The 27,921-nt window shown below is 50.4% G+C and overlaps 1 protein-coding gene across 1 annotated transcript; it reads right to left on the reverse strand.

Moving 5' to 3' along the window:
• Positions 1–3,927: 3,927 nt before the first annotated feature.
• XPNPEP2 (X-prolyl aminopeptidase 2) lies at positions 3,928–27,789 on the reverse strand. The gene is made up of 21 exons (XM_069463527.1): positions 27,741–27,789; positions 26,079–26,152; positions 24,466–24,576; positions 23,214–23,277; positions 22,107–22,211; positions 21,765–21,851; positions 20,721–20,867; positions 17,938–18,039; positions 17,186–17,267; positions 16,668–16,863; positions 15,822–15,911; positions 14,760–14,869; positions 14,027–14,104; positions 12,844–12,915; positions 11,103–11,163; positions 9,762–9,831; positions 9,075–9,179; positions 8,573–8,632; positions 7,929–8,005; positions 5,020–5,109; positions 3,928–4,457 (listed from the first exon to the last, which is right to left on the reverse strand). Exons 1-21 carry the CDS (start codon positions 27,787–27,789, stop codon positions 4,263–4,265), a joined length of 2,025 nt encoding a protein of 674 aa, XP_069319628.1. The 3' UTR covers positions 3,928–4,262.
• Positions 27,790–27,921: the final 132 nt, after the last annotated feature.

Raw genomic sequence — 27,921 nt, forward strand, 5'->3', positions numbered from 1 at the left:
TTTTTTTTTTTTTTGGTACCAAGAGTGCCCAACCACTGATTTTGAGGAAGTGCCCAGTGAGTTGGTAAAATTCACTGCTGACGTGGTTTAGCTGGGTGAAGAGGGGCCAGCCCAGCCCCTTCCGAGGTCCCAACTCCTGAACAGCTGGAGCCAGATGGCTGGCAAATGAGTGAGGACTGACTTAGTTATTATTTTAAAAATGAACTATTTAGACTATTGTGTGTGTACGTTATCTATCTATCGTCTTACCCATGCCCTTTTCTATTCAAAAAAGGATTTCTATTCCAAAAAGTGTCAAGAAATGTAGCTCAATACCACTATCACCATTGTTGTCACAGCTGTGTGACCTACAACAGGTCTTCTTGGGCCTCACTTTGTTCATCAGAGGCAGTAAGGGAGTGGCAGAAGCACGCACTGAAAGTGAGAGAGGAGCCGTCGCAGAGCTGAGTCAGGGTGCTGGGGATTTAATCCCCACTCTGGCCCCAGTGAGCTATATGACCTTGGGCGAGTCCCTTCCTCTTTCTGGGCTGCCGTTGAAGTTTTCCCATCTGCACACCAAAACGAATGAACCGTATTTTTTGTTTATTTGGTCATGGAGCTCCTCCTATTCAGGATTGGCTATGGAATATGTGGGCCCTGGTGCGAAATGAAAATGTGGGGCCCCTTGTTAAAAAATTATGAATTTCGGGACAGTGACAGGACTTGCACTGCATTCAAGCAAGCACAGGACCCTTCTAAGCATGAAGCCCTGAGCGACTGCACAGGTCATACACCCATGAAGTTGGCCCTGCGACTACTTCAAGTACAATTTTATGGGAAGCCCATCAGGGCTGCTTCTGTGACAGTCCTCGTGTTTCTGAGGAAACTCAGGCTCCAGGGAGCATAGTTGGAAAAACATAAATTAGATGCTTGCTTCAAAGCCTTTCTAGTTTTGACTATTTATATATAAAATTTGGGTCCCAAACCTTTTTCTTACCTACCTCCAAAGATGAAGCAAGAGTTGAACTTGTGCTGGGCAAATAATAGCATTATCATCTTTTGTCTGTGTGGCTTCCTGGTTTAGAGCGCTGCCACATCCGGGTCTTATGGGCCTCTCACTGTAACCTCAGAAGGACGCAGAACGAGTAGTTTACAGAAGGGATAACTGAAGACCAGAGAGATGAAGTGACTTGCCCAAGGCCATATAGCTGGCACAGTTGGGACTAGAACCCCAGAATCTTAATTCCTGGGAAAAGGGACTTTTCCACGTGTCCTGCTCCACAGCAGCAATCAGCAGGTGAGGGGAGGTTTGGTAAGCCCCACCTTCTAGCATAAAAACACAGGGCCAGAGCCCAAGTGGACAGTTATTTATCTTCAATTTCTAATGATGTCACAAGAGCCCCGCATGTGTTAGTCTGCTGCGCGTGCCCTGAATGTCTCCCTGCCTGACCCAGAGTGAACCCCTTAAAGCAGAAACAGTTCCAGCCATCTGGGTCCCAGGGAGGGGAGGGGCTGAGGTGGCTGTGACCCCTCTGCAGCCACGTTCTAGGACCGAGGCTCTTAATTCCAGAATGGTGGGTTGGAAGGAGCAGTTATGTTATGGGGAGGAGATGAGGCGGAGTCCTGGGTCTTGGGCTGAGGAGAGGAGGGGGGAGCACATCAGCTGCCCGGGGCTGAAAGGCCTCCACGGGGGTCTTGGTCAGGTGTCCAGGGCCTTCTTGCTGCCCATGACCTACCATAACCCCAGGAGCAAGTGCCAGGGTGCAAAGGTGAAGGTCTGGCAGGTCTTGGGCAAGCAGTATGGCGCTTGATCCTGCTCGAGTCTCAATGTTCTCATCTGTAAAATGGTGAGAGCCATACCGCTTATCCTTTTCTGAAAGAGTAGATTCTAGAATCATCTGACTGGCTTGAATCTTGCTTTTTTAATTTACCTGATTAGAAAAAAATGACCTTGAGCCAGGTAGTTAATCTCTATGGGCCTCACTCGGTTCCTTCACTTGTAAAATGGGAATAATAAAAGTACCTTTTCATAGGTTGTGAGGATTAAATGAGAAAATGCATGTAAAGCCTTTTGCACAGTGGTTCATAATAAACACTCAGTAAATGGCAGCAATGATGATGATGAGGGTGACTTTAATTTTATTATTAGTAGCTGTCATTGTGGGGCTAGCAGGTGAGAGAGCAAATGACTCAGCAAACAGAGGTCCAACTTTGAGTGCTACAGGCTGTTAGTGAGGGTGGGTCAGGGCTGGGGCCTTTAGATACAAACATTGGTGGTGGTAACTGTCACAAGTCACCCTCACACTCAGCAAAATAGGCTTGATGGTCCCAGACTGGGGGACTTCTCTGCCTGGTGCCTTTGCCCAGCATCCTGCACCCAGGGCCTTAGTTCTCCCCTTCCACCCAACTGTGCTCTGCTGGGCAAACATGCTGGCCCCAACTTTTCTGGACCATATTGACAGGTCCCCCAGTGTGGAGCACCCTTCTGTTCCCTCCGCAAGGTTACAACACCTTTAGCACAGGCTGCAGATGGCTGGCTGGGCGTGGCATGCATGTGCGTCCTCATACATGCGCACACGGACTTTCACACATGCTCACACGCACGTTCTCAAGCCCATGTGCACCCCCACTGGGCTTCTGGGAGCCTCACGTCCCCACCCCCATCTCACCCTCTCTTCTTCCTCCCGCACCACAAAAGCCACAGGTAACAGCAGTCACTGGCAACACAGCGGACACAATGCAAAACCCAGAGGCAGGCGTCTTTACCAGGCTGTTTTAAGCATCTTAGCAGGATGTGAGTGCAGGTGGCTAACGGCCGATTTGGCTGGAGCAAAGTCTTCTCACCGCAGCGGACTCAGAGAATGAGGAGGGGGCTGGGAGGTAGGCTAAGGGACCACATGGCGCTGAAGGGCATAAGAACTGCACTGCCGGCCCATCTGGCCCCACCATCTCCCAACCAAATGTGTGTGTCCTTGGGCAGGGCCCATCCTCCATCTGGAGCTCAGTTTTCCTGTCTGTAAAATGGGGAAACCAGATTCTGTCCACACAAGGTTAAGGGCCATCCAAGGATACGGGAGGATTAAATATTAACAGTATTGGCACTGCGGCGGCAACTTGGAAGGTTCAAAGGGCAACCTGGATGCCAGGGAAGTCTGGGATGGTGACTTGGTGCGGCTGTCCAGGTTGTTCTCCAACTTCCAGTAGGGCCGTATTCCAGAGTGCCTTATCGCATTCTTTCCTAGCCCATGGCCAAATTCCCATGGCTTAACTTCCTCTGCTGTCACTTGGCATGGAGCCCACCCAGGGTTTAGGAGAGATGGGCTCACGTATGGGGGGCTGCTGTGTGCCCCTGGATGGTCTCCAGCTCCAGGCCCACTCTGCCCTCACTACTCTGTTCTCCCGACCCTGGGGTGGCAGTCTGCAACCATAGGATTCAGCAACCCTGTGCCTATAGGCACAGCAGGCAACCTGGAGGGAGACCCATCGTAGTGCTGCTGGCAGGTGGGGGTGGCTAGGGCAGCCTCAAGGCCATGGGAAGACCAAAAGGTCAAGAGCTAGTGTGGGTGGGAACAGGTCTGGCTATATCCAGCAGGTGATGATAGGGTCGGGCTCTCCCAGGACCATGGAATCCCCAGAGTTAGAGGCACTGCACTATTGATCTTTTATTTTGAGGGAAGGGACTAGTTGGCTCTCCTATCGGGGGCCTGGGGTGGGGAGCACTGGGCAAGGTGTACAACCCCAAGGCAGGGTGCAGGTGGCGCTGCCTGGGGCCAAGAAGCCATTGTCCCTGGGGCCTGGTCCTGGGGAAGGAGGCTGAGAACAATGGTTTCTAGGCAATGGGCTGGCAGGGGTTCTTTTTTTGAAATTTTATTTTATTTATTTACTTTTTTTGAGACAGAGTCTCACTCTGTGGTCCACCCGGGCTAGAGTGAGTGCCATGGCGTCAGCCTAGCTCACAGCAACCTCAAACTCCTGGGCTCAAAAAGTCCTCCTGCTTCAGCCTCCCGAGTAGCTGGGACTACAGGTGTGCACCGCACCACCACGCCTGGCTTTCTTTTTTATTTTTAGTAGAGACAGGTCTCAGTCTTGCTCAGGTTGGTCTCGAACTCCTGACCCCAAGCCATCCTCCTGCCTCAGCCTCCCAGAGTGCTAGGATGACAGGTGTGAGCCACTGAGCCTGGCCCTGGCAGGGGTTCCTGGGGCATGTACAGTGCAGGGGTGAAGGGAACTGAGCAGGTGAGCCCCACATCTAGGTGGAGGGTTAGCAGTAGTGTCGGGAGCCTCTACGCACTCCAGCCCAGGATGGCAAGAGCAGAGGCTGTCAACAGAGAAGCCAAGGAGGTGGTGCCCGGGGCCCTGGCGGACAGGGGCTCTGTGTGCTGCTGCAGCCACTCGTGCTCCTCCAGCAGCTGGCGCCGCAGCAGCTCCGGGCCCACCTTCTCGCGGATGGTCTGGTAGTAGAGATTCAGGTACTGGAGCTGCAAAGGGTAGAAGGGGTGAGAGCCCCGGCAAGCCAAGCTACCAAGAGGTGAGGTCTTGGTGCCATCCAGTCCCCTGCTGTGATACTCCAGCCGCCCACCTTGGTTCAGGTGAACACAGGTCCCCAGCCACCATCAGGCCTCAAGCATTCTCTGGGGCTTTCTAGAGGCAGTTTCCCATGGCGGCTGTTTAATGTCATAGTGACTTTAAGGCCCTTTAAGGCCCAGGAATGAGAGTAAGCAGAGCAGGCATTATGATCCCCATTTTACAAAAGCAAAGACTGAGGCCTGGAGAGGGGAAGGGGTTGCTTATAGTTCCAGGCCTTGTAGTGGCAGAGCACAAAGGCCTGGTCTCAGACTCTTCAGGTGTTCACCACCTGAGGTTGGGCAGGCTGGTCTGACTAGAAAGTTCTAGAAGCTCTGGGGTCTCTGGTAAGCTGGGGAGGGATGCCCCAGTGTATGCCTATAGGTGCCACCAGTGCGGAACCTCCTGGGAGAGCAGAAGGGGCAGAGGGTCTTGGGGTAGGCGGGGAGCAGAGGAACAGTGCTGAGGGGCACTCACATGCTCGGGGGACAGCAGGCTGACATTGATGAGGTTCCGGTCATAAGGCACCAATGACACCACTTCAAAGGTCAGGTAGGTCCCTGGGTACTAGGAGTCCACAGGGAAGGTGGGTAAGCAGGACAGCGAGGGGGGAGGAGGAGCTAGGCCGAAGGGAGGGGGAGAGCACACCATCCAGAAGCTGCAGGCACAGGGAGCTGACCCTCATCAACCCTGGACACTCCGGGTAGGCCCGAACCTTCCAGAGTCCCTTCTCTTAACCAGCCCCCTTGTCTACCACATAGTGCCCCATCTTTGGCGCTTCCCTCCTGATTCCTGAAATTTCAACTTAGGTCTGTGTTTTTCAAAGTGTGTGCTTTAGCAGCACTTAGGGAGCATGGTAAATATGTAGGTTCCAGGGCCCACCTCCCAAACCTACGGGGGGCAGAATTTCTAGGACAGGGCCTGAGAACTTACATTTCAATAATTTTAAAAGAAGTTATTAGGTTTTTCTATCCATCCATGTATCTATTTATTGATCTATCTATAGAGATAAGTATAAAGAAGAAAAAAATAGCCTATAATTCTCATCTCCCAGACAGCCCTTGTATGTGTGTTGTTAGGAAACTCAAACTACACAAAGATACACAATAAAGACAGAAGGTTTCTTCCCTGCCCAATTTCCTTCCTGAAAACATTTCAGGCATATACAGCATATATATATATATATGTATGTATATATATATATATGTATATATATGTATATATATATATATATGTATATATATATATATTTTTTTAAATCCATGCAAATGGATCCTACTGTATACACTTTTCCACACCTTCCTCCTCCCCTCTTACTTAATAGTTAACCTAGAAGAGTGCTCCGTAGTAGCACAAGGAAATCAACTTCACTCTTCTTAAGGGCTATGCAAGATTCCACAGTATGTGACTGTTCCATGATTTATTCAACCAGTTGCAGATATATAGGCTGTTTCCAATTTTTTTACTATTATTATCAATGCTACCAATCCACATCTTGGTGAACTTTTAGGACTATATCCAGAAGGTACATAACTGGTACAGGGATTGCTGAGACAAAAAGTACAGGTATTTTTAATAGGTATTTTGATAGATATTGTCAAACTGTCCTCCAGAAAGGTTGCATCACTTGTATCCCCCCAACAGTGTATGAGAGTGTCCATTTCTTCACATACTCACCAGCACTGGGTATCATCGTCTCTAATTTTTGTCAATCTGATAGGTGAAACATGGTATTTGATTGTTGTTTTGATTTGTATTTCTTTAAGGATGAAGTTTCACGTGTGTGTGGACCATTTTAGTGAATTGCCTTTTCGAGTCCTTTGTTTTTTCTGTTTTCTCTATTTTTGTCTTATTGATTTGTAAAAGCTCATGGCAAAATGAGGACGTTCACCCTTTCTCTGTGATACATGCTATATTTGTCATACATCTTTTGGCTTTGTTTATGGTATTGCTTCCTTATAGATGTTTTCTATTGAATTTAGTCAGAGTTATTAATCTTTTCCTTCATGGCTTCTGGGTCTTGCATAGAAAGACGCTGTTCCACTCGGGTATTATAAAGGAATTTATACATGTTTTTTCTCTAGATCTTTTATGGTTTCATTGTTCACCTTAAAACTTTGGTCCATCTGGAGTTTTATTTTGGAGGTTATTCAGTTTAATCCCCCGAAGCTATCAGCCATTAGTTTCCCCTGACCATTTATAGAATAATCTTTCGTACTGTTTCAAAACATCAGCTTTATTGCAAACTAAATTCCCATGTCATTTATGGGAATTAGAGGGTTTATTTCTGGACTAATTAGTGTGTTCCATTGTTTTGTTTTGTTTTATTTTGCTTTGTTTTTTGAGACATAGTCTTGCTTTGTTGCCCGGGCTAGAGTGCTGTGGCATCAGCCTAGCTCACAGCAACCTCAGACTCCTGGGCTCAAGCGATCCTCCTGCCTCAGCCTCCCGAGTAGCTGGGAATACAGGCATGCACCACCATGCCCAGCTAATTTTTTCTATATATTTTTAGTTGTCCAGATAATTTCTTTCTATTTTTAGTAGAGACGGAGTCTCACTCTTGCTGCAGGCTGGTCTCGAACTCCTGACCTTGAGTAATCCTCCTGCCTTGGCCTCCCAGAGTGCTAGGATTACAGGCGTGAGCCACCGTGCCTGGCCGTGTTCCATTGTTACAGGTGTCTATTTCCTTTCCAGTGTCATACTGTTTTAGTTATGGTAGTTTGTGTTTAAATCTCATAGGGCTAATTTCCCTTATTGCTCTCCTTTTACAGAATTTTCCTAGCTACCTAGCTATCTCTGCATGTTTATTTTTACAAACAAACTTTACTATCAATCTGTGAAGTTGCAGAAGTATTCAGTTAGCACTGAAATTCAGGTTGTCTTGAATTTATAGATTAATTTAGGGAGAAATGACATCTTAACAATATTGAGGCTTCTCTCCAGAGAGCACCATTTACTTAAACCTTTTTATGTCCCTTAGAAGAGAGTTTCTCCATGTAAGTCTTTTTAAGTTTATATGTAGGTATTTTATCTTGTCTGCTATTATACCGAATTTTTACTTCTAACAAGCTCCCCTGGTGATTATTATGTACACTGAGAACCAGTGATTTAGGGCAGGGATACTGATTCACTTGGTCTGGAGTGGGGCCTGGGCTTTGGCATTTAAAAAACCAAAAAGCTCTCCAGATGATTCTAATGTGCAAACAGGTTTGAGAATCTCTGATTTATAGAATCCCTACAGCGCTAAAGAAGACTCCAAATAAATACATGCCTGCACATTAAATGCACTTCTCCTTTGACCTTCCTCACCATGCCCCCCCCACCCATGCAGCCCAAAGTCACTGCCATGCTGCCCCCACTTCCAGCCCATCTGGATAGCACTTTACCTTGGTTTCTGCTTCTACTACAAGGACCACATCTTCAATACGGATCCCAAACTCTCCATCCTCATAGTAACCAGGTTCTGGGAGACACAGAGATGCTGGTGGCATTAAGCACGGGGAGGACCCAAGCCCAGGCTTCCTGTACCAACTAATGAATGGCTGGAGGGCCCGGCTACATAGCTGCCCCCTGGCTGTTGACTCTGGCAGCCCCATGACTTGTCAGATGCTTATTGGCCAAACAGAGGCAACCCATCCCTGTTGGGCCTCAGATTCCCCACAGGTGAACCTCTGACTCACCCTCCCTCCCCTGTAGCCCAGCAGGGAAGCCCTAAGAACCCACTTGGGTCCTGGGTGCCACTATCCTGTTACCCCAGCATTTGGTTGGCAACTCCAGAGTCAGGATGTACAGCTGGGAACCAACTCCCAAGGGCAAAGAGGGTCTGGGCTGCGGGGGCTTGGGGTTGGAGTGGGACAAGCCACCTGGGGCTAGGCGTAGGGGTGGGAGTGGGGAGCGAGTGCCTTGGTGGAGCCCGGGGCCGTGCCTGTGCTGGGTGTGCTCCCCGGAGGCTGGAGTGCCCGAGACTGCAGTCCTGGGCTAGCCCTGCTCTGGGAGCGGGTGGTGGGGAAGAGAGGCCCGAGAGCCGTACCAATGGAAGTGAACATGCCCTTGTCCATGGCTATGGCACTGGAGTGGAATCCCACTGGCCCTGAAAAGGAAGGCAAAGGCATGGTGTCAGCTCTCCTGTACTCACCAGCTTGGAAACGAGCAGGCTCCAGGGAACAGCAGGTACTGGGGCTCCCTGGGCATCTCTAGTAGCATATGTTCACTGCATCATTGTCTACCTGGGGCTGGTACACACCAGACCAGCTCTGGCTTTTATTTCTTTGGGGTCTATACAAGTTAGCCACTAGGCCTTTGTCCTCTTTCTGGCGTCCTCCTGGATGCCAAGCAGCCAGCAGGATTGGCCAACTGCCAGCATTCCTCACTTACCCTGTGGAGCTGGCTGACCTTGGCCGGGGGGGGGGGGGGGGGCGGTCAGGGCACCTCTCTGGGTCTCAGTCATTTCCATACTTGCAAAATGCTCTACTCCTTCACAGGGGGGTGTCACACAAAGGGAGACCCTACGGGAGTGCTGAGAAGGCACCTACACTCATGTACGCCCAGGAAGTTGCCAATGCCATGGCCTGTCCCATGACCATAATTGAGTCCAACGTTCCACAAAGCTCTGCGGGCAAAGGCTTCCATCAATCTCCCTGGAAGGGAAGAGAGATTGCCACCAGTCAGTCGGCTGCACCCCAGACCGTCCCCCTTGCCCTTTCCTGCTCAACTCCCAGCGCAGTGCCTAAGGAGAGGGCCCCCGAGAGGCCACTAAGACATGATGATGTTGGACTGGGATGCAGAGGAGCTGATGGATGGAGTTAGGGGCTCCCTGGCCAGACCAGCCCCCCACTATCTCCAGGATACCATACAGTGTGCCTATTACCTGGACTGATGACTCCATTACAATTTCTGCCCATCCATCGAGGCTTAGCACTTTGACACCTATTTCTAGGAATCCTCCCCTGACTGTCGCAGCCCACAGTGATCACCCCCACCTCTGAGTGACAGTGTTAGATTAGGAGGCAGGAGACGTGGGTTCAAGGCCTGACTCTCCCACTAACCCTCTGTGTGACCTTGGGCAAACAAGTTACCTTCTCTCTCTAGGCTGGATTTTCTTATCTATAGAAGGGGAAGGATGATATAATCCCTGTTCCCCTCGCCTCCCAGGGCGGTGGTCTGAGTCCTGTGAAATCAGGGCCTGAGGCTCTGGGTCCAGCCTGGTCCCTGAAACCCACCTGATGTAGCAGCAGGAAAGACGAGTCTGGACAGGTCGATATTTCCTATCAACACGCGGGTATATGCCTCCTAACGGGGAGAGGAAACGCTGATGTGGAGGACGAGAGGGGGAACCGGGGAGCTTCTGGCTGCTTGGCCTATGGGCACATGGGTGTGGGGGCCCAGGCCCATTCTCATATGTGGTTGCCCGAGTTCTGGAAAATGGCCAAAGGAGGCTGATGGGAGCCTCCCCAAAGCTGGGGCTCTGTCATGTGCTTCCCTGTGGCTGGTCTACAGGGGTCATTATAATGTGTGGCGGAGACACTTGTAGATGGTGGTGAGCTGAGGCTGTGACAATAGCGGTGGCAGGTGGACTTCCTGGGGCAGAATCCTGACTCGGCCACTCACACACTCTGAGACCTTGGGTAAGCGACTAATGACTCTGTGCCTCGATTTTCCTCATCTGTAATAGGATGATAGTAGCACCCAGCCCCTAAGGTTGTTGGGAGGGGTGGGCAGACTGATATACATAAGGGGCTGCAAACAGATTAAAGGCTCCAATAAAGGTTAGTGCTCATCCCTATGATTGTGATCATCCTTTAGTTGTCTTAAGGCCTAAAGTTTGGGTTGGGGTCTGACAATCTGGCAGGTCAGCCTCCCTCTGTCTGGGGAGGGAGGTGGGCTGATGGAGGCCTGTTCTGGTCACTCTCAGAGGCGATGTGGTCAATCCCCTTCCCCACGCACAGGCACAGGCTTGTCATCTAGTGCATGACAGCTGGAGGCAGCAGACTCAACCCGCTCAACTGTGAGCTCCTGGAGGCCCGGACAGCGTCTTTTCCCTCTCTGTTTCCAGCATGATGTCTGACCCGTGGTCAGCTTGCTGACTGCATAAACGCAGCGCCCGCTCCAGCCCCAGAGGCCCGTAACGCACAGAGACAACGTCCCAGCCTCTGCCTCAGCTGGCCAGCCCTCACTGTTTTCCTGAACACCTCTGGCTCCTTTCCACCTGTGACACTTGGCTCGTGCTGTTTTCCTCCGCTTGGAATGCCTTTCTACTGAGCACAGAGCCAGGCACACAGACAGCAACAAGAAAAAAATATTTGCACATTGATTTGCTGAAATAGGATGAGGATAAGTTTGGGCCGGGGCCTTGTTGGTTTCCTGAAATCTCTGTGGAAGCCGCAAGGAGCACTGGGTTTTCTGGCACTAACTCATGCCACCTTGAGCCAACCACTTAACCTCTCTGGGCCTCAGTTTGAGCCTCTAAAATGAGAGGGCTCTTGGTGGGGTGATTGCTTAGGTGCCCTTTGGTCTCCCCTGGGGGGAGAGTGGAGGGGTGGAAATCTGGGCCAGAAGCTTACCTTTTGGAAAGCAGAGGGGGTGCCCCAGTGGACTGTTCTGGTGATGTCTGTGGTCCCGTCCCTGTGGAGAAAGGAAACCAGTATGTCCAACTCTGCTGAATGCTTGGGGGCAGGGACCACAGCCATGTGCTTCCTGTGTGCTTTCCACTGGGGTTCAGGCAGCGGGGCTGGGATAAGGGAAGGTGGGAGGTGCAAGGAAGAAGATCGCTACCATCATCAAAATCCCATCTCAGCAGCTGTGCAGGAAGGGGCTCTGCAAAGCTATCAAGTTAAAAGTCACTGTGTTGTCTGACAATCACAATCGTCCCCTCCGCATTCCTCCTCCATACCACCCACTTTGGCTATTTTGTACATCTGGGATTCCTTGGGTCAGCCTAGCTTCTAAAGGAAAGCTTCTTCCAGCCTTCCTGGGAGGCAGGAGGGGATTGTCCCCTTTTTACAGATGGGGAAAACTGAGGTCCAGAGAGATTACATTATCATAACACTCTCACATTTAGATAGTTGTTTACCATTTATAGGATACTTTTGCTGTTCCCTGGGAAGAGCAGGCCTCATTATCCCCATTTCACAGATGAGGCAATTGAGGCCGTGAGACTGTTTCCCTTTCTGAGCCTCACTGAAGCCAGGCTGGGAGCAAGCCCTGGCTCTCCACACAGTTCTCTGCATTGGAAACACGGATCTGACCCAGTGATTTGCTCAGAGTTCCAGTGAGGTGAAGCCAGAAGCCAGAGGGTCTGACTCCCAACCACCCGCTGCAGTGGTTTCCCCAGGATGGCCCCTGAGGTCATGAGAGACATGGTCCCAAGGCCCTGGGGGCTCCTCCTTGGGAGCAGGTCACGGGGTGTGGTGACCTTCTTCTTCAGAGGGAGAGAAGAGGAAGTGAGGTGACCATTTCCCCGGCTTCACTCTACTCCAAGCACACCCCAATCCAGCAACACCCCGACAAATTCACTTCCCCTTTGCACACTGGCTATCTCAGATACTCACAGCATCGACCTGGTGACTAGCAGAGGCTGCTAAGCTAAGAGCCTGCCATGCTGGCTGAGAGCTGTGCTGAGAATAAGCGAAGAGCCTCTACAGTCATCACGTTCACCCTTTCCACAGGATGGAGGCTGAGAACCCATTTGAAACTACTTCTTGTTCCCCCATCAGGTCAGCACGCCCCTTCTTTTGCCCCACCCCTAGCTACCCACAGTCTACTTGCTTCCTAGATGAGAAGGGAAAATCTTTCAGGTCAGCTCCAGTGTGAATGATTGGTTGCACATTTGGAAGAACGGGGTTAGCCTATTCTGCCCTGCATGACAGTGCAAGTGTTCAGGTTGTGCACTGTACAAGGGTAACACATCTAAAGGGTTGCTTTGGTGGTGTGTGTGGGCTGTGTCCAGGTGTGCACGAGTGGGTGAGAATATGGGTGTATATGTCCGTGAGTATAGTTGTTCAGACTGTATAATAATATGCGTATTTAAAAAAAACATTTTACTTGAGCAAGGGGAGTCTTTTCCTAATTCTCACAGAGCTGCTGCCTGGGCACTCCCACTATTCTAGCTTCTGTGTGTTTCCCACTGTGCAGGGACCCCCACGTGTGAAAATGGGAAGGATGCTCAGGGCTCATTCAATCCAAGTCTCTCTTTTCTGGGACAAAGAATCCATGGCCTGGGCAGGGGAAACTTTGCCAGGCTTTAGGCTGGCCCAAGATGTCTGAACTGAGACAGCCAGGCCAGGGCTGGGTAGGGGTACATACCAGTATTGTCCCCCCGAATCCAGCAGGTACATCTCATCTGTGGACAGCTTGCGGTTTAGCTCCTTGGTTGGGCTGTTAAGGGGAGAAAATGCTGAGAGAGGAGCGGCCTAGCACTGCACTGGGCAGTGTGACGGTCCCAAGTGGTAGCAGAGGACCCCCCTCCGCCCCTGGGGCGGGGCTCCCAGGCTGATTCTTTCCAAGGGGCCCTGGGAGGGTGCTCAGCGTCTGCTGCTATTGTCTGCATCACACATCTGTTTATTCTGCACCCGGCCGAGCCAGGCCCTGGTCCCCTGGGAGGGGAGAAAAGGAAGAGCCCAGAATGTGGGAGCTGGGAGAGCCCTAGAGACCACCTGGTCAAGCCATTTTGTTTCACATAAGGAGAAACAGGCCTTCAGAGGCCAACGGGCTTGCACGGGGCCACATGGTAAAGCAGTGCGGGGCGGATGCTCCATCCAGCTCTCTGTCTCTAACTTCCTGTTGCCTCCGAGAGCAGAGGGCCCCACGAAGCCAGAGCACAGGAAGGGAGGGTGCCTCAAGGGTGGGGCTGGAGAACAAGAGGTGGTAAAGCTGAGGAGTGCCCACCCTGCCACTTTCTAGCCCTGGTGGGGTCAAGAGACACCAGAGGACACCAGGCGAGGGAATTCTGGGATATGCCAGGCCCTCCCTTGGAAGGCATCGACCTCTTCCTGCTGTGCCCATGCCAGGCTGGGGCATCTGGTCAGCTCTACCCACTAAATATCATCAGGCAGGACTGCAGGGGTTTGTTTTCTATAGAGCCAAACATCTGGCTAGCCTGTGTCTCGCCCCCACTTTAGTTGGTTCATGCTGAGTGAACAGGCCTTTCTCCATGTGAGCTCCTGAGCTTTAAGAATTAGCTAACAGAAATAGCTCACAGGAAGCCAAGAAAACGCATCCAACAGCATCAGTGCTTCCCTTCCAGATCCCTCAGTCCTGAGCGCACACAAAGTCCCATCCCCTTGGGGAAAAATTGCTCAGGCCTTTTATAATAATTTCAAGAGACTCCCGACCCCAGACTGAGCACCTCCCGCAGCTCTCACAGTCCTGAGGGCCTCAAGTCTTCAATGTGGACTCAGGCCCCGGAGCATTCTCCACTACCCTGTCCCTCTGCACATACAAGGGGATCCCCCCACGGGGCCCTAGAAAATTCTTTCCCCTGAAGTACCTGTAGTGGGCCAGGGCAGCATTCAGGCCACTAGCAGAGATGGTTTCGAAACTGGGTCCAGAGGAGAACTCTTCCTCTCTGGAAATTACAAGGCAAGGAATGGACAACGAATGGGCCCAGGATATCTAACCAGCTCCAAGGAAGGTCACAGCTGCCTCTACCTCAGCCAGACTCCGTTTGGCTCTGCCAGCCCCACCTCTCGGTTCCATCTCCCCAAGCCCTGTCCTGTCACTTATAGAGCACTGAAGGTCAGAGAAGGACGGATTGTAGGCACCAATTATCCCCCCTCCTCCCCCATTTTACAGATAGGAGTGAAGAAATGTAGCTTCCTGTATCTGAAAACTCCCCAGCCCAGCAGCCTGTGCCTCCCACCCACAGTCTGGCCCTGGCTTGGGCCAAGTGTGCCCTCAGGAACGTCTCTCCCCACTTGATATTCTCCAGTGGTCCAGGGGCAGACCTGGCCTGAGCCAGCGTCCCCCAGGGACAGTGAGCTGGTGCCTGAAGCAGACACTAGAGGGTACTGTTGATTTGTGGCCCTTCAAGTTGTCCTGCTTCCAGCTGGGCTGAGGAATGTAATCCAACACCCCCTGCCCAGCACTCTGGCCACCCAAGATCCTGTCACTTTGTTCCAGAGATACAAGGAGCATCTTCCTTCCCCCTAAGTAAGGGGACCAATTCCCCCTCCCTGCTCACACTCCACACTAAAAGATAGCCAAAAAGGATGGTCCTTCACCCTCGGAACTTCTCCACCATCTCTGCTCCCGAGAACTCGTCCACGGTGCCTTTGGGCACGTTCTTCTCCAGCCAGACCAAGTACCGGATCACAGCCACAGCGTCCCGCACCTGGAGTGGCGGAAGCAGAGAGGCCGGCTGGAGTATGGTCCCAGCCGCGGGCTCTGGGATGAAGGAGATCAGATGGCTGCTCTGGAATCTGGAACTTTACAAACACTGGCTATTTGACATCAAAGGATGGTCATTAGTGTTTCCATATGATCATGGCATGCTCCTGTTTTTGAAAGAGTTCTTACCTTGTAGGGAGATACTTACTGGAGTGTTGACAGCAGAAATGATACCCTACCTGGGATTCACTTTAAAATAATCCGGCAGCAGAAGGTTGGGTAGGGGAGTGGAGGTAACGAATGTGGGGTTATAGATTAAACAAGATTGCCCGTGAGTTGATGACTGGTGAAGTTGGGTGACAGGGACACAGGGGGTCATTATGCTATTTTCTCTACCTTTGTATAGATTTAAAATTTCCCACAAGAAAAAAGTTTTTTTTTTAAGTGAGGCAATTTAACCTAATTTTAACAAGAATATTCTCCCAAAAGTGAACCATCCTCTTGCCAGGGTGGGGAAATCATTACAGTTAACACTTAGTTGACACTTAGAATGTGCCAGGCACTGCTTGAAGCTACACACACACACACACACACACACACACACTTATTGAATCCACACAACAACCCTAGGCTGTAGGATTGCTGTTATGATCCTCATTTTACAGAGGAGGTAACTGAGGCTGAGAGAGGTGAAGTGACTTGCTCAAGGTCACCCAGCTAGGAAGTGGGTAGAGCTGGGGTTTGAACTCAAGACACTCTAGCTCCAAGGCCCATGCTCTAAACCACTGTACTATAGTGGGAGAGAAGGGATGAAGCGCAGGTGGGTGCCCAGGAGTTTGGTGTCTGCTTCTTTGTTTCATGGGGGGTCTTCTTCAGGCTTCTCTGGAAGGCTTTCCTTTCTAGTCCATCAGATCGGGAGCTCCCAAAAGGCCGCACCTGCCCGAACGTGGACTTACGTGGCTGGCCTTCAGGAGGGCCTGCTCCTTGCTGTTCTTCACTGCCTTGGTAACCATCACTGGGGAGTAGGTGTCTGTCACGAGTTTCTCCTGTTAGGCACAGGGAGGAAAGGCAGGAAGCCGCTGCTGAGGTGAGACTTGCCACCCTGTTGTGGTGATGCCCTCTCCTTTGTGTGCTTTCTGGCTAGCAGGTCTTTCCTAGTCGTCCACGGTGCCATTTAATCCTTCCTCCCTCCAGGAAGCTTCCTTGTTAACACTGCCCTGCCTGGCAGCTCACTCCCTGCCCCTGGATCCCACCAGCACTCTGGGAGCGATCAGAGCCTGGCCTGCGTCAACTGATGGGCTGGTCTGACGGTGTAAGTCTCCTATACATAACAGCTACCATTTACTCAGTGCCTGCCGCGTGTCAGCCACTGGGCTGTACGTGCACTGTCTCCTTTAAATATCCACAGAGCAACTCCAGTGAGGTCGGGACTCTTATTGTTATTTTACTGGTGGGGAATCAGACCTAGATTGGCTAAGTCACTTGACCAAGGTCATAGCTCAGCCAGTTAGGGGCAGAGCTGGGATTTGGTGTCAGGTTTGGCCCACTCCAAAGCTGCTGTTAGACCAGGCCGTACTCTCTCTAGCCTCCTTGACAACTTTAGAAGCTCTCTGTGGACAGATATACTTATTTCCTCTTCCTTCATCTCTTCCCAGTGAGGCCTAGAAGACAACTCACTGTACAATTGTTGACTGATCAGCTGACTGAATAGCTGAGGGCCTTTGGCCCCCACTTTAGGTTGAAACTTATCAGGCCTGGAGGAGGTTTGGTGCCTGCCATGGGTTGGGGCCTGGCAAACCCACCTTGGGTATCACTTCATACATCCCATATGTGGTATAGCTGGTCCCGATCCAGATCCGCACGTCTCCTGAGGCGTAGGCCTGGACGCTGTCACGAACTTGGCTGTAATCCTCGAGTTGCACACACATGGAGTCTGTGCAACTGGAGTTCAGGTATGTCAGGGTCTCGGAGCTAAAACGACTCGCATTTGCAAATAACCTGGGGTGGGAGGGAAGACCAGGAGGATCCTAAGCGTCTGCTGAGGGCAACACAAAGGACTAGAGACAGACAGTCCCTTTGTTCCTGGAGGAGAGAGGAAGCCAGCCCCAGGGAGCCAACAGACCAGATTTGGGATTCAACGGGAACAGAGGTCAAGGGGTCAGGAAAAGCCAATAGGAGGTTTCTTAGAATATCCTGCTGGGGCGGGTACCAAGCTCATGGGCAGCCCAGAGGCTGTGTATGAAGGCGGGGTCAGTGGTGGGGCCGTGAGAAGGTGGAAGTTGGTGGAAGCGCGTGACAGCAAGCCAAGGAAAAGCCGTACCTGATGGCAGAGTCTGTGAGCAGCGTGTAGGAATAGAAGAAGGGGTTATAGGGGATGTCACTGCTGCGAAGGTTGAAGAGCCCTGGGAAGAGAATTGACGGGGACTATTTGAGGCTGATCTGCCTGGGTCAAGCATTTCTGACATTTTAGCCCCACTGTTTGCTTTAGCCCCAAAAGATTACCAGCAGTACACTTGCATTATCTGCCTCTGCATGTTTCTCAATATTTTGGGGGTCTTTTGAGATGCCCATGAAAGCTACGGACCATTTCTCCCAGAAAAATGCAGATACCCAGCGGTCAGCACACAGTTTCAGTGGCTCCCCAGAATATCTGAAGCTTAGCCACAGGGTTAGGCAAGAAGCCCTGAGCCGTGTTGGGACAAAGTAGGGTCACACTGGGTGCTAAAGCTGGGAGTGGGAGTGCCCTGGGATAGTGGCCAGGTTGTTGGGAGGTGTTTGCTGGTCCTCTTCCTCTTAATGAGACAGAAGCACTTTGCCACCATGGCCAGCCCATTCCTCCAGTGGCCTGTGGACTGGCCCCAGCTTACTCATGGCTCCCTGGTTTCCTTCCTCTGTAGATATGACCTCCTGCCCCCTTAACCTTCTCAGTTCCCACAGGCCATGGCCATGGAGCACTCAGGAACTGGCAGGTTCGTGGTTGTTTGGGGAAGAGCTCTGTGCCGCAGGGCCCAGGAGGCTTGGGGGACTGGGGAGACCCAGGCATCCCCCCCATGTCTGCAAATCCACACTCACAGGCCGTCTCATCAAGCGACGACAGAAGCACGGCAGTCGGGGCCTTGCTATGCTTCTGCATCTGGCTTCGGATGTCAGACACCTTCTCCTGCCAAGTGCTCCCTAGATGCAAAGGGGCCAAAAGAAAGCATAAGCGACACACCTTGCCTTTGGCACTCAATTCCTGGAAGGGCTCCCTTAGGGTAACAGTTTTCCAATTTTTTTTCTTAAATAGTAGAACCTTTTCTTCAAACAAACTCTTACTTGTGTAGTCATTAATGACATGGGCTCTGGACTCCGACTGGGCTCAAATCCTGGCTTTGACGTTACTAGCTGGGTGACCTTGGGTAAACTACTTAAGCCCTCTGTGTCTCATTCTGTGCATCTGTAAAATGGGAATGGAGTATAATAATAGTATCTACCTCAATGGGTTTCTGTGAGGATCAAATACATTAATATTTGTAAAGCACACAGAATGGTGTCTTGGTAATAGTAAGCCTTATATAACTTTCTGATAGATAAATAAACATACACAGCAGAGATCAGGAGAGCAGCTCTAGTTGAAGGGCAAAGGCATAGGGCTGGGGCCCTGTTCAAGCCTCTCCCCTGCAGTAAACTCCAGTACTTATTATACTAAGCCAAGGGCACTAGGCTAAGCACTTTGTGAACATTGTTTTAATTCTTACTTGCCCCATTCTACAGATAAGGAAACCGAGGCTTCAGAGAGGTAAAGTGACTTGTCTAGGGTTTCATAGATGCAAGGAGTGGAGCTGGGATTTGAACCCAGATCTGCCTGACTGCATAGATCACACTCTCAATCCGTACAGGCACTGCACTGTCTTGCTAACATTGTCAGTCTCCAAACCCATCCTGTCTAGGATGCTTGTATTCGGGTTCGAGGACTTTAGTTTTCACCTTCTATCCCTGCCCCCTGCAAGTCATATAAAGAGCCCACCCCTAGGCAAGACCAGGAATTTGCTGGCAGAAGGTCATAAGCATTAAGGGTCCTAACTGGGTCCAGATATGAGTATAAGTAATGTCATTTAAAAAACTTTACATAAACAGGTAAACCTATTCAACGAGAACCAAAGCTTTGGGTATGATACATTTTTAAGGTTTATCTTATTGTGGTAAAATATACACAACATAAAATTTATCATTTTAACCTTTTTGAAGTGTGCAATTCAGTGGCTTTAAGTACATTCACAGTGTTGTGCAACCATCACCACTATCAAATTCCAGAACATTTTCATCATCCCAAAAGGAAATCTTCCACCCATTAAGGAGTCACTCCCATTTCTCCCTGTCCCCAGCCCCAGGACATCACGAATCCATATTCTATCTCTATGGATTTGCCGATGCTGGATATTTCATATAAATTGAATTGTACGATATGTGGCCTTCTCTGACTGGCTTCTTTCACTTGGAATTATGTTTTCAAGCTTCATGAATATGATACACTTTTGAGAAAACAAATGACATCAAATTTAAATGGTCTGATGCACACAGGTATCTTTGAGTAGCTAACTTTTTGTGTTGGTGCACTCCTCCCTTCCCCTTTAAAACCTACAAGTGGCTGGAGAGGAAGTCTCTCTCGTCTCTACATGCTCATTGAAGCTGAACTCTGTTCTGTTCTTGGACTTCCAAGTCCAAGCTCCAGATGGCTTTTTCTTGAAGACTAGCAGCCTGGGATGGCTCAGAATCCCTTCCCTTGTGGGAAGTGACAAAACCCATGCGAATTCTCTCCCACTCCCGGGAAAGTTTTTTCCTTTTATCCTCTCCCCTTCCTGGCATAACTGTGACCTCTTTATCTGAATGAGATGAGTTTTACTTATGATTTAACAGTCTCGGATAGCAAGTTTCTTTAAAAATGGTGTCAAGATGCAGCAAGAATGATTGCAAGTTACATCAGAACAGATAAAGAAAATTGAACACAATTTTCACTTGTTTCACCATAGCTGCTATTTTGAAATTTCCCTCCTGCTTTTTTGACTCCTTTCCAAACAAGAAATATGCGTGGACTCGCGTATGCAAAGGACTTCTTGGATTGCCCAATATTGCTAGGAATCTGGCCCATTGGCTCATTCAGAATTCCTAGGGAGATGAGTGGTTGATGGCCAAGACACTGATTCCTGGTCCTGGTCAGGATTTTAGTTATGACTTACAAGAATCATATGGCAGACTGTTCTTTTATGACATATTTAGATGGTGTCAATAAGGTCAAGTTTATTGCTGTTAGATTTTTCTGGATCAGTTAACTTTCCTTTGTGGTCCAGCAAAACCTGACCCCTAATCTGTGCCACAGGCTGACCTCAAACTTAGTTATTTACTTCTTCCCTCCATCCAAGGCCCACCTGAGCCCAGCCATCTCGCTGATCTAAATTCCTCATCACAGGAAGGTCAGAAGTAAAGTTTTGAGTGATTCAGTATGAACCAGTCACTGCTACCAGACAAAACAATCATATCATGTTTTTTTTCTGTTGAAAAGGGTATGTTTTTTTTCCCATCTTTGTCTGACCCCCTTGTTTCCTCCCTTCCTGCTTCATCTTGCTTCTAACTCTAAAACTCTTTAATCCAGCATTTTCCAAATATAGTCTGAGGACCTTTGGACTCACCCTCCCTGTGGAGAGGGGGCCTAGAAATATGCATTTTAAACAAGCACCCCGGGCCGGCGACTCAGGTGCATGCTTAGGTTCGTAAACCATTCCTTTGCCACCTCCGATAATGAATTTTTCAGCCTAAAGAGCAGCAGCGAGGACCCCTGTTGCTACACGTTGGGAAAGAGAACTGGCTTGCTGAATCACCTGTGAACGCCTCCTGCAGGGCATAAATGGGCTGGTTTGGCAACAGGGGTCTCTCTGAGCCCCACACCAGGTCCACGAGGTTGACCGTGATGGACACCAGCTGTCTGTCAGAGCCTTGGAAGGCCAGGTCATAACTGTTCCAGGAGTCTGCAGAGACAGAAAGGATTCGCTTGTTCCCCACCCATTGACACCTCAGGAAAAATTGTGATTCAAGCAAAGTGAGTCCTGGTTCCCTTTGCCCCCCATTCCTCCCTGCAGCCTGGCTACCCGAGCCTGCCCAGCAGTGCGGCCCTCCCGGAATACGTGCCCCAGGCTGGGGTGTGGCCCCTCATCCTCCTATTTCTGCTTTTCAAGCCAAACTGCCCTGAGCCTACCCCAGCGCTGACCATCACTAATAGGGTTAGTTTGTCTTTTTCCGTGCCAGTCCCTCTTTTGGGTACTAACCTTTTTAACAGGGCTTCAATGTCACAGTCCAGAGAAATGGTGATGTTCAGGCCATTGGACAGTCTGGCAAAGAAGCCAGTTCTGAAGTGTGAGCCTTTCAGTACACATTTGTGAGGACTTCGTCTTTGGGGGTGTGGGCTGGCCGGCTGTCTGGGGCCCCGGAGCTCAGGGAACTATATTCTCAGGGACCCTTTTTTACTCAGCAGCCCTCCTGACTCCTTTGACCCTTCCAAGCCACCTTCCAGAAGAGGGCTACCAACCGATTCTAGCACTATAATTAGTAGAGTTTCAAGGCATAGAGGATGGTTCTGGGTTCAAGGATGTCCATGCACTAGATCTTTAATGATTCTTTAAGTCTTCTTTCTAGGTTGGCTCTCTGCACTCATGAATTTACAAATATTTGTACTCATTCTTTTAAATATATTTTAATTACACAATCCACGAATACAACCTTGTTGCAAAACATTCTATAACCACAATTTCAAACACTCTATAGTCTTACCACCCCTCCTTCTACCAAGGTCCATTTCTTTACATCTCAGGGAAGCTGAGTCACCCTTGTTGGTGTGGACAGATCCAGGGACTGAGGGAAGAACATACCGATAGACAAGAGGAAGGGGTCAAAGCCCACACGTCCTCCAGCAGGAATCTCAGTGAGGAGCCAGGTGGCAATGGGAGTGGTGCCAACTGAGAGAGAGACAGGAAAGAACAGAGAGGTCACCTCCAGAGCCAGCCCCTCAGGCCCTCTAGCCAGGGTTCTGTCTGTGACAGTCCTGCCACATGTGTCCTCCTTGATATGAGTCTCGAAGGTCAGGGATGGCCTCAAATTTCCCAAGCTTCACAGGGGCCCAGCATGGCCTTGCGTACAGCCCCTTACCTATACCTTCCTGAACCTAGTCTGGGTTCCAGGGCTTGGGGCACAAATCCGTGTGGCCCTTCTACCTTGCTTATGGAGCTCCCAATTGCAGTCCATCTGCCGCTCAGCCTGAGTCCAGTAGCGACTGTCCGTCCAGAGAGTTGCTTTCTCCATGGTCACCACTGCGGTTCCTGGGGCAGAAGAGAGAAACCTGGAGGTGAGGACGAAGGTGAGAAACATGGCTTTAATTGGTAGATGTGCAGTAAGTACAGTGCTGGCTCTGACAATGTCACCAGGGGCCTCTGGAAAGGGTTTCTCTCTTCCATTCAAAGGAAGTAAGGCAGGGGTTGTTAAAAAGAGCCTTGGGGAGAAACTGGTAGAAAGAGTGTCCTGAATTGGGCACCTTGAGGGGGCCACGAGGACTTCCAGCAGGAGAAGAAGTGGGGTCTGCATTTGGCAGCGCAAAAGAGCCCATGCTGCACGTAGGTGCTCTCAGGAAAGATGGGACTCGGTGTCAAGACTCGTGGCTGACAGAGATGCTAAGCCAGAGGCTTAGCTGAGGATTGGTGGGGACGACAAACCCAGTGACTTTGGAAAAGAGAAGAAGGGCCTGTGATGGGCAAGGCAGGGCAGTTTGAAGTCCAGGGAGGAATGTTTGAGGATCAGCGAGGGAAGCTTGGATTTTATTCAAGGTGCCTGGATCAGGGTGAGAGGCCCCTTCAGCAACTGTGGCCTCATCAAAGTCCTCTATGTCTGTGTCTCGTTTGGCTATGCAAAGTGATGTTGCCCATAAAAGGACCGGCAAAGTAAAACTTTGTCCCCAAATGAGCCATCATTGATGGGCATCCGAGGGCCCTTAGTGGCTAGATGTGGAAGGAGCAACTATCTCAGAAATGGAGCCCAGGGAGTGCTGGGCTGGGCCTGGCTGTGGCATTGGCAGTGAGCATGGGAAGGAAGCCAGGGACATCATTTCCCTCCTTTCTGCACAGAAATGTAGCCGCTGGGCCACGAGATGTTTGCCCTGGGGAACCCGATGGTTTTGAGGTGGTGGAGGGGAGGCAGAGAGAGAGTAGAAGGGGCCTTTGGACACTAGGGTCTGGGGCCCTGGCTGCTGAGGAACTCTCCATGCCAGGTCCTCTGTGACCACCTCTGGGTCTACAACAGAAGCAATGGGGCCGGGTAACGGCTGTCACCTGCAGACCCAGTAAAGCCTGTAATCCATGAATGCCTCTTGTCAGCTGTGCCGAGGTACTCGCTCTAGGAGATAAACAACAGCACCATTAGCCTTTTTTGGGGAGTCAGACCCTGCATAAAAGGCCCCCAACTGCACCTCACTTCTTTCTGTCAGTCAGCTCCAACCAGTCCTACAAGACCAAGCACACTGGGCACCTCTTTCAGGAAGCCCTCTGTAACTCCCCACTCCCACCCTCAGTATCTTCTCTTCTTTTGAACTATATCTCTTGGAGTCTAAACTCCATTGTCCAGCACTGGACTCAGTGGCACAATGGACTGTTCTGCAAAGGAGTCGTGTCACCCCAACCAGAATGCAAATTCCATGCAGTCTCGGGGCGTGTCTTTTGGTTCTTTTAGGTTCTCCCCTCCCCTATCCCTTCCCCCTCCCCAGTCTAGCACCGTACACTGGGTACATCATAGGCAGCTTCTGTAGAGGGCTTTACACATTATTGTATTTTGATCCCCATAATTCTTGGAGACAGATCTCATTATTCTCATTTTGTAGAAGACTGAAGCTGAGAGAAGTTCAGATACTTACCCAAGGTTCTTAGACCTTCCCAGCAGGAATTTGAAACGAATTCAAGCAAGCTCATTGATACTGGAAATGCCTTCTCTTCCAGCTGGGCTGGTGTGGGACAGGTGGATGGGGGTGGAGGTGGAGCCAGTGGTGGGAAAGGGTGGGATGGGTGGACAGGGGAGCTGCTTTGGGAAAAGCAGTTCTTGTTCAGACCATCTTGTTTCCTGTCTGCCCTCCCCCATAACCTATCCCCCACACTCGCATAGTCCAGGACTCTGGGTCATTCCACTGATCCATTCTACAGGTTATGGTAAGGCCTGGGCTGGAAGGGAGCTTGGAGTCCGTCCAGTCCAATTTCCAGCCCACCTTCCAACTTCCCAGGGCAGGGATGCCCTAAACATTCATTTTGGAGCTGCCATCTAGGAACTGATCAAAATTGATTCTGAAATTGTTGATAGTTTCATTCCTTGAGGTCAAGGAGATTTGGCAATGTCTTGCCTCCCATGTAAAGGCACACATCCTTTTAGTTGCCCTAAAACCACTGTACCCAAGCTCCTCACTTCCTTTCCTTCGCCTGTCAGATCCTTTTTCTGCCTTCATCTTCTGAGTCTTAATAGCTCCTGTCTGTGGCCTGTGCTCATAGGCTGACCCAGGGTCGGGGAGAGGGCAAGAGGGAGAGGAGAGCTGTCCCTTACCATGTGGGCATCCGTGTCTGGGATGATGTAGGCAGAGAGATTCTGGGTCTGCAACTGCTGGCGGAGGGCTGTGAGCCGCACTGTGGTATTGACCACAGTAACTGGAAGGTACTGACAGATGACAGGAAGACGCCAAGACACACACAAACAGATACATGCATTGCTTAGAGAAAATGACACCTGGGCCCCCAGCCTCCAGAGGAGCCACCAGCCTCTCTTGAGGCAGGGAGGGGTTGTGGGTAATTAGGCTGGTTTGGCCAGGGAAGGGATGGGGAGGCAGGTGATGTTATTAGTTCGTCTAGATTAAGATGCCTGGGCTGAGTGGAGATGGAGGTGTTGACGAGCTTGGAGAGGGACCCTTTGTGACAGTAACAGGGCCTGAGTCTCAGGGGTCTGAGCTCTGGCACTGGGCTAGGCCACAGGGATGGTCCCTCTTTAGACACACTGGAGTGGAGTTGCCAGATTTAGCAAATAAAAACATAGGATGCTCACCCAGTAACATCTGAATTTCAAATAAACAATGAATAATGCTTCAATATAAGTATGTCCCATGCACTACTTGGGGCATCCTTGTACTAAAATATTTGTTATCTGAAATTCAAATGTGATGAGTGACCTGTATTTGATCTGGCAACCCTACCCTGGGGGCTTTTACAGGTTGCTACCCATGGTCCCAGATGGCAGAGGAGAGTGAACAAGTACCCCTGGCAGTTTGAGACATTGCCCAGAATGATCCTCCTCAAACCAAACATTTCTTTAAAGCCTGTTTTATCTTTAAAACGAAAACCATGGTTTTTGTTTGTTTGTTTGTTTTGCTTTGCTTTCTACTCAACGATATAGCCATGTTTGTTTTAATAGAAAAGTAATGTGTTTTGCCCACCCGCCTGCCTGCCCCATAAAGTTGACACTGCTAACAGATGTACTACGTTTCCCCTGTGGCTTAGGGTAGGGCCGGCACGCCAGCCCCTGCCTGGAGAAAATCTTTAGCCCTGCTCTGGTTGTGGAAAGAACCACTCTAGTCTCTAGCTAGGAGCTGGCCACCCCTCTGGGACCCACTCTGGCTCCAACCTGCTGGGCCCCCTCCCGTCTTCACACCCTAGGCCACCTTCTCTTGCACTGCGCGGGCTCTTCTGGCCCCGTCTTCTTCTCTCCACTCTCCTGCGCGTCTCTCTTTGCTGTCACTGTACACATTGTCTTTTTTTTTTTCTCCCATCCTCCTCTCCTCTTCACCTCTGCCTAGCCTCAGCCAAAGGCCAGCTAGGGGCCTCCCACCCTCCTCCCTCCCACCTTCCTCCCTCCTCCCACCTGCCTCCTATTGGCGGGACTGCCCAGGCTCAGGACTAGGCGGCAGCAGATAACCTGCTGTGGGAATGAGTGGGCGGGAAGGGAGGGCACCGAGGGGGGAGGAGCGGGGGAGGAGGCAGGGGAGAGGGCAGGGCTTGGGGGGAGGTGTTAGACACCTGAGAAGGTGCTGCCCACCCTGACCGATGTTAATAAGAAACGGAGGCCCCAGAGTCCGGAAATCAGGAGAAACCTGGTAGGGGGAGAGGCCAGCTACTGAGCCAACGGGGGATGGAGAGGTTGGTGGGGCGGGCGGGGGAGCGCGGCCTCACCGGGGGGTTGATGGAACAGTTTCTCACATCCTCTCTTCCAAGGTCTGCTGGCTCTGGGTAGCCCCAGGCATAAGCTAGAAGCCGAGAGAAAAATCTAGGGTCATTTAGGGAACCAGATAGTTCCTAGAGTGCAGGGACGTCTTCCCTCAGCCCTCCTCCAAGGCCCCGCAGGGCCTCCACCCTTTGAAACAAATGACGCTGGCCAACTCCACTTGAGGATAAAAATAATCACATTTCATAGGAAATCAGGCTGAATTGGATGGCACCCTGGGTCACAATCAAAGAAATTTGTTTCATAGACAAACGACTGCCACTTTTGGATGGTTTAGTGCTCATTAAATCAATTTTTTCGTCCAATCTAATTGGGTCCTTTCAGGCTCTAGTGAAGTGGAAAAATTGTGTGTAAATTAAATTTTTGTAATAAAATTTTCTTTGAAATGCTCTAGAGGATGTCACTAAATTGTCACCCCCACCTTAGTTTTAGCCTCCTAGAAACCTAACTTTATATATATATATGTATTGAGTTTACTTAAATTCAAAATCCACTTGTACCATTTTTTTTTTACAGTCTAAACCTCTATCATTCCAGGCTCATTTTCAATATATAAGACAGAAATCTCAGTCTGGCATCATCACCTGGTAGAAAAAGGTGGATTAATTAGCATTTAAAGAGTTCCTACTATGTGCCAGATACTGAACTCCGCAATTTATCTGTGATATCTCATTTAATACTGGCAACAACCCTATGAGGTGAGCATTATTGTTCACTTTCTACAGAGGAGGAAGCCAAGGCCCAGATAGGTTTGTTAACTTGCCCAAGTTTTGCCACCATAAGTCAGTTAATGGTAGAACAGGGATTTGAACCCAGGCCATCTGAATACAAAAGAGGGTTGTGTCCTTTCTGTCCTCCCATTCTGCCACCATGGGAAGTGGGCCTGGAAAGGTCCTGCTGACAGAGCAAAGAGAAAGGACGCTGGGGTGGAGGCGCTGAGCTGGGCACCTAGCTGAGGACAAACGGGGCACTGTAGAGGTGATGAAAGACTCTCTCCCTGACCAAATTTTAGTTAGGCTCCCCTGAACCCTCTTCTTGACCTTGACCTTGGCCTTCAGTGTCTGTCCTGCCCTTGCTGGGCCTGCACTGCCCATTCTTAGCAAGAATCTTGCTAAGTAAGTTTAGAGAGAACTCCCCATCCTTGACATCTGATCACCCTGGCCTGCCTTCAGCAAGAACCCTGGTAAGTTGGTTTAGCCAGAATCCTCCTGCCCTTGTTGTCTCCTCTTAGTAATTTTCCATCTACCGACCCCTCACTCTGCTTGTTGCTATAAATCCCCAGAGATCTTTCCTATGTGGGAGTGGAGCCCCACCTCTCTTCCCTATTACAGTGCCCCGCTGCAGTAGCCTTCAAAAAGGTTTTCCTTACCATTTTAACAAGTGCCAGAATAATTTTTTCTTGAACAGGGGGAAATGGAAAGATGTCAAACTAGACTCTACCTAAGTGATAAGGGCCCTAAAGACTGGCCCTGAGGTTTGTCTGCCTCAAGACAGACAGGGGGACCAAAAGAACAAGAGACACATGGGCCCCAGCCCTCACTCCAACCCTTTCTGAGCCCAGAGCAGGGGAGGACAGAGCTGCTCTCCAGGAGAGGCCCAGATAAACATACCACAGAGGACGACCAGCCAGGGGCAGCAGCCCCAGTGAGCCCGGGCCATGGGGTCTCCAGATGCCAGTCCTGGGAGGATGGAGGGATTGGAGAGAGAGGGAAGGCTGTGTCCCTGGCCTCTTCCTCCAGGCCTTTCCTGCGCAGGAGCAGACAGGGGAGATGTCTGGCCTCTCTGGTCTTT

This window comes from Eulemur rufifrons, chromosome 30, assembly GCF_041146395.1.
Source record: "Eulemur rufifrons isolate Redbay chromosome 30, OSU_ERuf_1, whole genome shotgun sequence".
NCBI lineage: Eukaryota > Metazoa > Chordata > Mammalia > Primates > Lemuridae > Eulemur > Eulemur rufifrons.